Source organism: Talpa europaea (genome assembly GCF_964194135.1).
Source record: "Talpa europaea genome assembly, chromosome: 9".
NCBI lineage: Eukaryota > Metazoa > Chordata > Mammalia > Eulipotyphla > Talpidae > Talpa > Talpa europaea.
In genome coordinates this window covers 38,411,730-38,426,162 of record NC_140076.1, presented here as the reverse complement: position 1 = coordinate 38,426,162, position 14,433 = coordinate 38,411,730, and the positions used below count along the sequence as shown (strand labels likewise).

Below are 14,433 nucleotides of genomic sequence, written 5' to 3'. Positions count from 1 at the left end.
TGGTAATTATACACAATGGAATATTACTCAGCAGTCAAAAAAGATAAACTCATGCCATTCAGCAACATAGATGGAGATGTGAGGGAGTTAAAACAGAAAGAAAGAGAAAAATATCGGATGGTCTCACTTATAGGAGGAATGTAGGGGAACCAAATAAGGGATCAGGAAAATAATAATTATAATAAATTAAAAGAACAAAATTAACAGGCAACTATAAAGAAGAAACCTTCTGCAGGGGAGGGGGAGGGAGAGGGATCAAAACAGGGGAGAGAAGAGTCAGGGACTGTGATGATAGTGCACGGGTAAGCTGGTGGTAGGAATTTGACAGGGACACCACCTGAGAAGAATACATGGTACAAAAAGGAAGAATGATGTAAAATATATATAAAATAAAGTAAAAGAAAAGGGAAAAATTCATGCCATTGACAGCCACATGGATTGAACTTGAAAGGATAATAGTAGGCAAAAAAATCAAACAGAGAAAGATAATTACTAGTTGGTTTCACTTATATGTAGAATATAAAGGAAATAAATTAATATTCCCATAAAGACAAGCTGAAAACCTACCCTTTAAAAACTGATAACAGGTCCTCCCTGGTGGCACAAGGGGTTAAGCACCACACTATGCAGCAGTCCGCAGCCTCTGCAGCATGATTTCGATCCCCAGCTGGCCAGGGAGCAACCCACATGGCTCAGCAAACCTCTCCTGACTCGCCCGCTGCTCCCCTCAGCAGTGTATTTCAGTCGGTCTGCCTGTTCTGTTCCCCATTCTGTCTCTGGTGGATGTCTCAGCCCCTGCATCTCTAGCCTGTACCCCAGCTCTTATATGCATAAATAAACATCTTAAAAAAAACAATTACAGAACTAACCTTTGATAACTGAGATAACAGGAAGGAGAGTGAGGGGGGGGAGAACAGGGAGAGAGGGAGGCTTATGGCCTTTGGTGGTGGAGTGCAGGTGACTTGGTGGTGGGTGCACTGAGGTGGGAATACCTGGTGGGAATACCCCTACATTGCTTTGATTAAAAATAAATATATTAGTTAATTTTTTAAAAATGATGTGATATTTCATGAAAGCAACAGACAGCGAGCAGTCCCAGTATTTCGGCTGTGCATTTGCTTCCTCAGATACATTACTAAGCAGCGTTCACATGTTCCCATTCTCTCCTAGTTTTGTGACCTCTTTAAAGATTAGTATTTTCTCTGTGTCTCGGTTTTTTTCTTCCATAAAGTGGGAATATTGAAAGTAATACTGTTGCTGTTCTGGTCATTAAGAGGATCACATATCTCATAATGTTTATGGTGTTACTAAAATATTGCTGATATGTGGTAAATCATATAAAGTATGGATGAAAAATTGAGTGTCCCTGAAGGCAGGGAGGGTAATTTCTAAAATAGGGTGAAGAATTGGCTTTGGACTGAAGCGGTGACCCTTTCCCCTGTTGCAAGCAGGTGGAGGACACTTGCCATGAGGAGGATGAGCAGGCAGGAGAGGACCAGCTTGGTGACTGAGAGACCACATGGTGGAGGAAGTGGAAATCAACATTCGGAACCCATTTAAACGAGGTCAGGACTCAAGAGAGTTTACCTGTGTGTGGGTGAAACAGTAAACGACAGACCCCATAAGCCTGGCGTTCTCCCGCTGTTTCCTTTTCCAGGGGAGCTAGAAGGAGGTTTTTAGAGGTCAGCTAGGACAGTGGGAAGAGGAAAGAGGGAGGAGCACATGCTGTCTTCATGATCACGCCCTGCCTGTCTGCTTCTTCTGTTGTTTTGTTTCCAAATAAGCACTGTGGGGGACTTACTGACTGATTTCCCTCTGGAGGTGGGCAAGGATGGGTCAGGTTAAAGGAACCCAGAGCCATCCTGGGATATCACATTCTGGAGTCAGACTGCCAAGGTTCAACCCCAAGTGTTCAAAATGCTTATTGGTTTTCACAGTTTTGACCTCGGAATGTATTTCTGTAAGCCTCTTCTTTCTTTATTTCTCTCTTTCTCTCTTTCTTTCTTTTTCTTTCTCTTTCTTTTTCTTTCTTTTTCTCTTTCTCTCTCTTTCTCTCTCTCCCCCCCCCCTTTCTTTCTGCATACAAGAGCTGGTGTACAGGCCTGAGATGCAGGGGGTTAGACGTGTCACAGGAGACAGAAGGGGAGCAGAACAGGCAGACTGACTGAAGTACACGGCTGAGGGGAGCAGTGGGCGAGTCAGGAGAGGTCTGCTGCGCCATGTGGTTTGCTCCCTGACCAGCTGGGATCGAACTTGTGCTGTGGAGGCTGCGGACATCTTCATAGGTTGCATCTTAACCCCTTGTGCCACTAGGGGGGCCCAATAAACCTCCATTTTCTAACTAGTATTATAGGTAAACAAATAAATCCTGCCTGATTATTACTGTACAGTCTGCTATCAGAGTGGATCTAAATAATAAAAAAAAAATACACTGTTTACTGCACCATGTTTACTGCACCGCTTTAAAAAATGAGCAAATTTAACAATGTATTAAAGTTTATCAATGTGTTTAATGAGCTGCAAGTATCTAAGTAGTAATAAGGTATGCAAATCTTTTTTTAAAATAAATTTTATTTTTATATTCCCCATACAATTGTAACCCCCTTATTTTGACCCCAGTCCCTCCCCTCCCTGCCCCCATCCCCCATAGAGTGTCTTTGGTTCATAGTTGTTTGTTGATTTTGATTTTCACTTTCTTATAGTTATTCATTTTCCTGGTCCCTTATTTAAGTTTTCTAGATTCCTGCTATGAGTGAGACCATCTGATATTTTTCTTTTTCTTTCTGGCTTATTTCGCTGAGAATGATCCCTTCCAGCGCCATCCATGTTGCTGCAAATTGCATGTGTTTATCTTTTTTGAATGCTGAGTAATATTCCATGGTATATATGTACCACATCTTCTTGATCCAGTCATCTATTTTTGGGCATTTGGGCTGTTTCCAAAGCTTAGCTATTGTAAACAGTGCTGCTATAAACATAGGGGTGCAGGTGCTCTTTCGAATTGATGTTTCTGTGTCATTTGGGTAAATACCTAGGCGTGGAATTGCTGGATCATATGGAAGCTCTATGTTTATTTAGTAGGTTAAGAAATCTCCACACAGCTCTCCATAGTGGTTGGACCAGTTTGCACTCCCACCAACAGTGCAGAAGAGTTCCTTTTTCTCCACACCCTCGCCAACATTTGTTGTTGCTAGTTTTTTTAATATGTGCCATTCTCACTGGTGTAAGATGGTATCTCATGGTAGTTTTGATTTGCATTTCCCTGATTACAAGTGATGTTGAACATTTTTTCATATGCCTGTTGGCCATTTGCATTTCCTCTTCAGAGAAGTTTCTTTTTAGCTCTTCTGTCCATTTTTTGACAGGATTAGTTTCTTTGTTGTTGTTGAGTCTGATCAGCTCTTTGCAGATTTTTGTGATCAGCCCTTTATCATTAGTGTTGTGTGCAAAAATGTTCTCCCAGTTGGTGGGGTTTCTCTTTGTTTTTGTTATTGTCTCTTTTGCTGTGCAGAAGCTCTTTAATTTGATGTAGTCCCAGCTGTTTATCTTTGCCTTCACTATCACGGCTTTGGGTGATGTATCTGTAAAGATGTCTTTGATGTCGTATGCAAATCTTTTCATCAGAATGTGACATTCATTTATTTATCAGAATTTATTTGTATAATTTTATTTCTTTTCCAATAGTTAGTGGTAGCAGAGTTGTTGGAATTAAATGTGAACCCTCGCCTGTGTGTTATGTGTAAGAAGAATTGTAGAACTTTGGTTGCATCCAAAAATGCATAGACTAAACATTTTAAAAGCTTTAGGAATGAATAGAAATTTTTAAACAGATTTTGAAAACACAGGCCTACTGAAATGCCCAATCTAAATAAACAAGTAGGATGAAATAGTTTTATTGCGATTCATGAGAATCACTTGGGCTAATGTTTAAAAATACCCAAGCCCTGTCTTCTCAGCAAGCACCAGAAGTTACCTGATACAGTTCTTGTAAGGCCCACACAATAAAATCAGTGTGTGGTGAACAAACATGATAAATGTTCAAGTAATTTTTAAGTTTCTTCCCATTAGACTGGCTTATTTTCCTGAAATGAGCATCCATAGAGCTCCATAGAGGGTCCATATTTGCTCCTTTTGGCAAATAATATAAAATACAAAACTCACTTTCTTCAAGCTGACAAAACTTGGATGCAACCAACACATTCTTTGGTAGATTAATGAATAGATCAGCTTTGCTAGATCCTAACATTGGAAGAATATTCAATGCTAAAGAGTAATGAGCTATCAACCTGATAAAAGACATAAAGGAGGTTAAACACATATTAATAAGTGAAAGAAACCAATGAAAATATTCTCTATGGTTTTGTGATGAATAATACATGTTATTATGAATTTGACCTAAGCTACTAAATGTGCAACATCAAGAGCAAACCTTTAGGTAAACAGTGGACTTTGGGTGATTACAATGTGCAGCCTAGTTCTTTTAAACAAGGTACTATTTTGGTTAATAATGTTAAAAACAGGGAAGACCATGCAGGTCTGAGAGCAGGCATTTTATGAGAATCTCTCTACTTTCCTTCCTCTCTATTTTAAACCTAAACTTATTGTAAACCTAAACTTCTCTTAAACATTTTCTTTTAAAGAAAAGAGACAGTGAGGGATAATTGAACACTATCTTGATTTTTGGTGTTTCTATGAAATTAGTTTTTGTAGTTGACAACATTGTGAGTATGTTACTTGAGGCAACTTCTCACTTTTAAAGACAACTGAAATATTTTTGGATGGAAGTATATGATGCTGATACCTTTGGATGAAAGAAGATGGAATTAACTATTACATAATTGGAGAGAGAGGGAAAGATGTAGAGTAAATAAAAATAGTAATGAGTGGTATTTGTTGAAGCTGACTCTATTTTGTATTAGTTTGAAATTCTTCCAAATAAAACATTTTTAAAGTTCTAGACAAAATTATATATGACTTTGTGAAACACATATCAGATACCCTTCCAAAGCCTTATTACAAGCTTATATATGCACACAATCCTTAAGTTAATCTTCATTAGTCTTATATTAAATTAGCCTCTAGCTAAATAGGGGTGCAACTGCATTGTTGCAAATACTGAATGGTCCTAAAAGTCATGCTTGTGTAGATATGTGTCAGAAAGTGAATAAAAGACTATGAAATAGGGTTGAAAAGATCAGAAGACAGATGAGGAGAGCTAGAGATGAATATAGTCAAATAAATATCTACATTTCCAGCCACACACTGATTTCTGTTAGTTATCCCCCTCGCGCACACACACACACACACACACACACACACACACGCACACACAATATAGAAGAGAAATAGAAGCAGGGAGAAGAAGAGGAGGTATGGCAGGAGGAAAAGAGGACAAGCAGGAAGGGGAAGAGTTGCTGAAAAGGAGAGAAAGAACTGTCAGACAGTAGATGACGAATGAAGATAGTGACAAGCAGGGAACTCAGGGAAGATTTTCCAGAAGGCAGGGTCAAAACTGCTTGGGAGCACTGAGAGCTCATGTGTATAAAACTACCACCGCTGATACTTTGAAGAGGAAGCTGTTTAGTAAAGTAATATAGTCAAGAACTAGGGTAAGAGGTGAGGAGTGAGTTGGCACATTCATGGCAAGTTCCCTCACAGAGCATTGTGGTCAGTGTCTCCTGGCAACACAGACAATATCAGCATCGAGAAAGACACTCCTGATGCATTTCAGTCTCTCAGTACCTGTCACACTTGCTGCCTAACTCCTCACCAGCACAGTAGTAACAGCTGGGATACCCAGTCACCTCAAAACACCCAGATTTTCTTCAGAAAAGCTGATGGCCCATGTCAGGCATATCTTGGTGATGCTCAGGTTTTAGAAAAAAGCTGACTTTCAAAAATCCCTTCTGTCCTGTCCCAACCTCATCCTGGGCTCCTTTTCCCAGACGAGAACTCCTGTGGAGCTGGAAAGAAAGCAGCTATGGTGAGAAAGTAGTAGATCTTACCTGTTTCTCTCCTCTGTTGAGGTGGAATGATTTAGTGACTTCTGTGTCTGTCACTGCATAGTTGGATTTATATGTCATCCTTCCAATGTCACGCAGCTCTCTGGATTTCCTTGAGAGAATAGTCAGAAGTAAAGGAACTTCTAACAGATGTAGAATAACATGAAACTGAACAGGGGACAAAGCAGTGAGTCAACAACCAGAAAAGGATTTCTGGAAGTCGTGCTAGTAAGAGGTTATATGGGTTCACATGTTTTCTCAACTAAAATCTTCAATTTTTGGAAGGTTTTATAAGTATTAGAAATCGTGTGTTTTTTAGGAATGTGTCCATGATATATACGAGAATGTATCTTAGGTTTAGGCATCCGTTGGAGATGCCTGGAATGAGGAAGTGCAATATTATGTTTGAGCTATAATTTTCTTTAAAATGGCTACCCAGGCCTCCCTGGTGGTGCAGTGGGTTAAGATGCAACCTATGAAGTGGTCCATAGTCAGTGAAGCACGAGTTTGATCACTGGCCAGGGAGCTGTCCACATGGGGTAGCAGACCTCTCCTGACTTGCCCACTGCTCCCCTCAGCGGTGTATTTCAATCAGTCTGCCTGTTCTGTTCCCCATTCTGTCTCTGGTGAATCCTCTCATCCCCCACACCTCAGGCCTGTACCCCAGTGGAATGACAAGCATTTCATTCTAACCCAAGAGTTTTAAGCTCTAGACAGCTGGAATGAATTCCGACATGTTAGGTTTTCCTTCAACAAAATTTTCCTGGAAATTTACCACCTTGAAAATGTGGTGCTGGACTTTGGGAACCATGTCAGCCAACATTTTAGTACTTAATTCTGAAAATAGGTTAGGGATTAGAATTTCAAGGCTTTTTGAGAGGCTAAAATTAGGATTTTCATCTCGTACTTTTTGTTTCCTACTGTAGTAACTAGAGTGTTCTGTGGAACTGACTTAAGCAGAACTCCTAGCATAGCACCTATTCCTCCTGCTGTGGGAACTCCCCATCCATGATTATTGTTTCTGGTCACATGTTAGTAATTGCATCCACTTGTGTTTATTTATTTTTTTTTATTTTTTTTTTAAATTTAGTACATTTTATTCTTTTTTTTTTTTTTATAAATTTTATTGTTATATTCCCCATACAATTGCAGCCCCCCCATTCTGACCCCAATCCCTCCCCTCCGGCCCCCCTAAAAGTGTCTCTGGTTCATAGTTTTTTGTTGATTTTGATTTTCATTTTCTTATAGTTATTCATTTTCCTGGTCCCTTATTTACGTTTTCTAGATTCCTGCTATGAGTGAGACCATCCGGTATTTTTCTTTTTCTTTTTGGCTTATTTCGCTGAGCATGATCCCTTCCAGCGCCATCCATGTTGCTGCAAATTGCATGTGTTTATCTTTTTTGAATGCTGAGTAATATTCCATGGTATATATGTACCACATCTTCTTGATCCAGTCATCTATTTTTGGGCATTTGGGTTGTTTCCAAAGCTTAGCTATTGTACACAGTGCTGCTATAAACATAGGGGTGCAGGTGTTCTTTGGAATTGATGTTTCTGTGTCATTTGGGTAAATACCTAGGAGTGGAATTGCTGGATCATATGGAAGCTCTATGTTTAGTAGGTCCAGAAATCTCCACACAGCTCTCCACAGTGGTTGGACCAGTTTGCACTCCCACCAACAGTGCAGAAGAGTTCCTTTTTCTCCACACCCTCGCCAACATTTGTTGTTGCTAGTTTTTTTAATATGTGCCATTCTCACTGGTGTAAGATGGTATCTCATGGTAGTTTTGATTTGCATTTCCCTGATGACAAGTGATGTTGAACATTTTTTCATATGTCTGTTGGCCATTGGCATTTCCTCTTCAGAGAAGTTTCTTTTTAGCTCTTCTGCCCATTTTTTGACTGGATTATTTTCTTTGTTGTTGTTGAGTCTGATCAGCTCTTTGCAGATTTTTGTGATCAGTCCTTTATCATTAGTGTTGGGTGCAAAAATGTTCTCCCAGTTGGTGGGGTTTCTCTTTGTTTTTGTTATTGTCTCTTTTGCTGTGCAAAAGCTCTTTAATTTGATGTAGTCCCAGCTGTTTATCTTTACCTTCACTATCACTGCTTTGGGTGATGTGTCTGTAAAGATGTCTTTGATGTGCAAATCACGTAGTGTTTCGCCTATATTTCCTTCTATATATTTTATGGTTTCAGGTCTTATGTCTAGTTCTTTAATCCATTTTGAGTTGATTTTTGTGTATGGTGTGAGGTAGTGGTCAAGCTTCATTCTTTTGCATGTAGCGACCCAGTTTTCCCAGCACCATTTATTGAACAAACTTTCTTTGCTCCAATGCATAGTCTTTGCTCCTTTGTCAAAGATTAGTTGACCATAAATCTGTGGGTTTATTTCTGGATTTTCTATTCGATTCCATTGGTCTGTATGTCTGTTCTTGTTCCAATACCATGCAGTTTTGATGATTATGGCTTTGTAGTATAGTTTGAAGTCTGGGAGTGTGATGCCTCCATTCCCTTCTTTTTTTTTCAGGAGAGCTTTGGCTATTCGGGGTTTTTTTGTGATTCCATATGAATTTCATCAATAATTGTTCTATTTCTTTGAAGAATGACATTGAAATTTTGATTGGAATAGCATTGAATCTGTATATTGCTTTTGGAAGGATGGCCATTTTAATAATGTTTATTCTTCCAATCCATGAGCAGGGGATGTCTCTCCATTTCTTTGTGTCTTCTTCTATTTCTTTTAACAGTGTTTTATAGTTTTCTTTGTATAGGTCCTTTACCTCTTTTGTTAGATTTATTCCCAAATATTTGATTTTTTTTGTTTCAATAACAAAAGGGATGGTTTTTTTGATTTCTTCTTCTTCAGATTTATTGTTTGTGTATAGGAAGGCTACTGACTTTTGCGTGTTGATTTTGTATCCTGCCACTTTACTGAACTGATTGATGAGTTGAATTAGCTTTTCTGTGGAGTTTTTGGGGTTCTCTATGTATAATATCATATCGTCTGCAAATAGTGATAGTTTGACTTCTTCTTTTCCTATTTGGATTCCTTGGATGTCTTTCTCTTGTCTTATTGCCCTGGCTAGGACTTCCAGTATTATATTGAAAAGCAGTGGTGACAGTGGACATCCTTGTCTTGTTCCAGATCTTAATGGAATTGCTTTCAGCTTTTCACCATTGAGAATGATACTGGCTGTTGGCTTGTCATAGATGGCCTTTATGATGTTGAGGTATGTTCCTTGTATCCCAAGAATTTCAAGGGCTTTTATCATGAATGGGTGTTGCACTTTGTCGAAAGCTTTCTCAGCATCTATTGATATTATCATATGGTTTTTATATTTCTTTTTGTTGATGTGTTGGATAACATTGATTGATTTTCGGATGTTAAACCATCCTTGTGTCCCTGGAATGAATCCTACTTGGTCGTGGTGAATTATCTTATGGATACATTGTTGGATTCTGATAGCTAAAATTTTATTGAGGATTTTTGCATCAGTGTTCATTAAGGAGATTGGCCTGTAGTTTTCCTTTTTTGTGTTGTCCTTGTTCGGTTTTGGTATTAGTGTAATGTTGGCTTCATAAAACGTGTTTGGTATTGTCCCTTCCTTCTCAATTTTTTGGAAGAGTTTGTGAAGGATAGGCACTAATTCGTCTCTGAATGTTTGGTAGAATTCATTTGTAAATCCATCAGGTCCTGGGCTTTTGTTTTTAGGGAGGTTTTTGATTACCATTTCAATTTCGCTAATTGTAATTGGTCTGTTTAGGTGTTCTATTTCTTCTTTATCTAGCTTTGGGTGATTGTAGAGTTGTAGGAATTTGTCCATCTCCTCTAGATTGTTAAACTTTTTTCCATATAACTGTTCATAGTAGTTACTGATTATTCTTTTGATTTCTGCTGTGTCCGTTGTGATTTCTCCTCTTTCATTGATGATCCTGTTTATTTGTGCTTTCTCCCTTTTTTCCTTTGTGAGCCTGGCTGGGGGTTTGTCTATTTTATTGATTTTTTCAAAGAACCAGCTCTTGGTTTCATTGATCTTTTGGATTGTTTTTTTAGTTTTGATCTCATTTATTTCTGCTTTGGTTTTTATTATTTCTTTTCTTCTACTGGTTTTGGGTTTTTTTTGTTGTTCTTTTTCTAGATCTTTGAGCTTCGAGATTAGGTTGTTTCTTTGCGTTCTTTCTTGTTTCTTGATGTGAGCTTCTATTGCTATATATTTTCCTCTTATTACTGCTTTTGCTGCATCCCATACATTTAGGATATTGGTGTCCTCCTTGTCGTTCAATTCAAAAAAATTTTTAATTTCTTCTTTGATCTCCTCATTAGTCCAATTGTCTTCCAGTAGTGTGGTTTTTAATCTCCATGAGGTAGGAAAGTTCTTTGCCTTCTTTTTATGGTTTATTTCTAGTTTGATGCCTTCATGGTCAGAAAAGATGGTTGATATGATTTCAATTTTGGTGTATCTGTTGATGTTTGTCTTGTGCCCCAGTATGTGGTCGATCCTGGAGAATGATCCGTGTGCGCTTGAGAAAAATGTGTACTCCGTTTTTTTGGGGTTTAGTGTTCTATAGATGTCTGTTAAGCCCAATTGCTCTAGGTCCTTATTTAGAGCTTTGGTTTCTTTACTTATTTTTTGTCTTGTTGATCTATCCATTGTTGATAGTGGTGTGTTGAAGTCTCCCACTACGTATGTGTTTCCTCTGATATCTGTTTTCAGAGAGGACAACAGTTGTCTGATATATTTTGGTGCTCCTTCGTTTGGTGAGTATATGTTAATGAGTGTTATTTCCTCTTGAAGTATTGTCCCCTTGATCATAATGTAGTGACCATTGGGGTCTCTTTTTATCTTTTTGAGTTTGAAATCTGTTTTATCTGATATAAGTATAGCTGTTCCTGCTTTCTTTTTTGGTCCATTTGCTTGTAGGATTGTTTTCCATCCTTTAACTTTGAGCCTATTTTTATCTTTTGTAGCTAAATGTGTTTCCTGGAGACAGCAAAAGGTTGGGTTTTGTTTCTTAATCCAGGCTGCAACTCTGTGTCTTTTTATTGAAGAGTTTAGTCCATTTACATTTAGAGTTAATATTGATATGTTAGCATCTGTATTTGCCATTGTGTTTGTCTTTCCTTTGATTTTATTTATTTATTCTTGTAATAACTTTTTTTTTTTTGGCCTTCTTTCATTGTTATTCATCCCTCTGAGGTTCTGGCTTTAGGACTCCTTGTAGTATTTTTTGGAGTGGGGGTTTAGTTGCAATGAAATTCCGGAGTTTCTGTTTGTCTGGGAAGGTCCATATTCTTTCTTCAAAGAGGAAGGAGAGCTTTGCGGGATAGAGTATTCTTGGTTGGCATCTGTTTTCTTGGAGTCTGTTGACTATGTCCTTCCACTCTCTCCTTGCCCGTAGTGTTTCTTCGGAGAAGTCTGATGTCAGCCTGATTGGTTTTCCTTTGAATGTTATCTGTTTCTTCCCTCTTGCCAGCTTCATTATTTTTTCCTTGTCCTGGATTCTTGGGAGCTTTACTATTATGTGTCTTGCTGTATTTTTCCTTTCGTCGTGGAAGTTTGGTGTTCTTCTTGCTTCTTGTATATCAATTTTCAGCTCCTTCTTCACATTTGGGAAGTTCTCTTCAATTATCTCTTTGAATATTTTCTCTGTTCCTACATCTCTCTCCTCTCCTTCTGGTATTCCTATAACTCTTATATTTCCTTTCCTCATGGAGTCAGATAGTTCCCGAAGTCTTTCTTCGTTCTTTTTCCTTCGTACTTCTCTTTCCTTTTCTGTTTTGGTTCTTTTTATTTCTGTGTCTTCAAGATTACTTATTCGTTCTTCCATTTCATCTATTCTGCTTTCATTGCTTTTCCCAGAATTCTTTAGTTCTTCCATTAATTCTTTGATCTCCTGCATTTCTTTTACTTCCCTCTTTAGGGACTCAATTTCTTTCTTCTGACCATTGTTTTCCCTCTCTAGGGACTCAATTGCATTCTTCTGATCGTTGATTATTTTTCCCTTATCATTGTTTTCCTTTATGACTTCTGTCAGTTTTTTAATCACGGCAATTTTAAATTCTCTTTCTGGAAGTCTCAGAAATTCTTCCAAGTTATTGTCGTTGCAATCTGGGGGCTGGCTTTCTTTTTGTGGTGTGCTTTTTCTCTGGAGAGTTGCTAGGTTGCGTGTGGTTCTTCTCCTCCCTACTGTCTGTTTTCTAATTTGCCGTATGCGTTGGGACACTGTGTTGTTGGGACTTGCCGGCATCTTGGGTGGGCTTCTCTGTTCCCCTCTGGTTCTTCCAGGAGTCATCTGTCAGTTTCAAGCAACCTTTACTGGAGAAAGGTCCCTGTTCTAAAATGCCGATGTGGGGACACACTCCCCTGTGCGCCTGGTCTGCCCCGGCGGTGGGTTCCTGCTCCCCTCTGGGCTTGGACTGCAGGCCAGAGGGGGTCTGGCGTGGGCGAACTTCCCCCGCTCACCTCTGGCTCCTGAGGAAGCCTTCTGCAGGTAGTCTTTACTGAAGAAATGTCCCTGTTCTAAAATGGTGATGTGGGACACACTCCCTGCGCTTCTGGTCTCAGGCACACTCTTCTGCGCGCCTGGTCTGCCCCGGCTGTGGGTGCTCGCTCTCCCTGTGGGCTCAGACTACTTGTTCAGAAGGGGCCCGGTGTGGGCTAACTCCCCAGCTGGCCACTAGCTCCTTCAGTAGCCTGTGCTGGGGTCAAGTCGCTAGGTGGCACCAGAGATCTCTCCTAGAGCCCTTGGGGAGCTGATTTTCCACCCCGTGGGACAGGGAGCAGAGCGGGGATGGTAGGGTACACCTCAACGGCTTTGGGGTGCTGTGTCTGCCTTGTGCCCCACCGTCGTGGGGAACCCACGCCCCTAATTTCGTGCCCCGGGTCTCAGTTCCAAAGCCCTCAGTTCCAGGACGCGGGCTGTAGCCCAGATCAGTGGCGCGGGAATGGCGCCTTTTGAATCCCGCTCCCCTGCCTGGGTGCCTTGTTCCTGCTCACTCAGGGAGGGCCTCCGAGGTTTCTGTGCAAGCTTACCGGGCGGCCGGGGCTGTGTGCTGGTGCTGGTCTCCTCCTGGGGGGCGGGGCTCTCTTTAATGGCGCCTGGAGCTCACCTCCTCGGCGGATCCTGCAGGGTTCTCCACAGCTCCCGTTCACGGGGTGTGGTGGCTGAAATAGTTCCTTTCCACTCACAGTCCCACTTGCTGCGTCCGTTTTTCTTGTTGGCCGTTTTGGTTTGTTGTTTCCCTCCTCTCTGCCGGTCGGAGAGTGCCGCCTCTGTGGGCGGGGGAGGGGAGCAGGGTTCTGCGCTTCCCTCCCTTCTGGTCCTCTTTTATGGCCACTTTCTTCTTCGGGCAGTTTGCTGGAGTCGTCCGTTTATCTTCCGTGTCCCAGTTCTCACTGGGACCTGCCGCTTTTCCTCCCTATTAACTTTTTTTAATGGGAGATCTTACTCGCAGCGTCTCCTCGCTGCCATGTTGCTCCGCCCCTCGCATCCACTTGTGTTTAAATAAATTATAATTCTTACTAGATAGAAGAGGCACAAAGAACATACTAAGTAAAACAAGTTATGTTCCCATGTTGCTACTGTGTATCCACAGTAACAATTTAGTTGTGCTTCCCGGAGACAGATGATCTGTTCATTATTTTGTAAATTCAGTGGTACACCTTTATATATTTTCTGCATCTTTTATTGATTCATGAAAAATCATAGAGTTTTTTCATGTCAGTATAAAGATATTTTCTACTTTCAAGTTATTGACTGTAGAGGTTTCTTTTTAAAGGCTGTATTAAGAGTTACCTTGCCTGCTGACAGAGCAACTTTAAAGTTGTTTCATCTTTTAAAGTTACAAAAATCTTGCAACAAATACATTACTATTTATCTCATTTCAGATTGGATAAATAAAATCTATGTGGTCAATGTAGACTTGTTGAATCAACAGCATTTTCATTTCAATTTTTGAGATACATATTTGTACCCTTTGCACTATGCTACAAATATGAGACTCTGCCACTTTCCCAATGTGCCAATCTGGTCTACTATCAAAAGTTTTCCAGATGATATTTGACAGATGATACAGTCAACTCCTAATTTTACTTTGAATATCTTTAATAATCAGAAAAGTTAAATTTTTTCTATTAATTCCTCACAGATTATATAATCTCATTATATAGAGAAATTATCTCCATACCCATACTGTAGGTTACAGATGATTTCTTCAGCTCACTGTCTTTTTTCTTTGTGGGAAACTTTTCTCTGATTGAGTCATTATATCCTATTTTTTCCATTAATTTATATTAATTCAGTCAAAATGAATGTTGTTTTTAAGATGTCAACCCCTGATATACTATGGTAGTAACTTTTTACTTTTTGAATTTATTGAATGCAACAGCCACCAAAGAGAGTATTCATAATTGTGCCAAGAGCTTTCA

At 39.8% G+C, this 14,433-nt stretch overlaps 1 protein-coding gene across 1 annotated transcript in view; it reads right to left on the bottom strand.

Moving 5' to 3' along the window:
• The window catches only part of LOC311176670 (guanylate-binding protein 3-like), a gene marked incomplete at its 3' end in the record, with an annotated part of 34,423 nt that overhangs the window by 5,554 nt on the left and 14,436 nt on the right, over window positions 1-14,433 (bottom strand). The window contains exon 11 of the mRNA XM_084242321.1: window positions 6,006-6,170. Within this exon, the coding sequence (XP_084098447.1) occupies window positions 6,006-6,170 (165 nt within the window). The remainder of the gene's footprint in view (window positions 1-6,005; window positions 6,171-14,433) is intronic.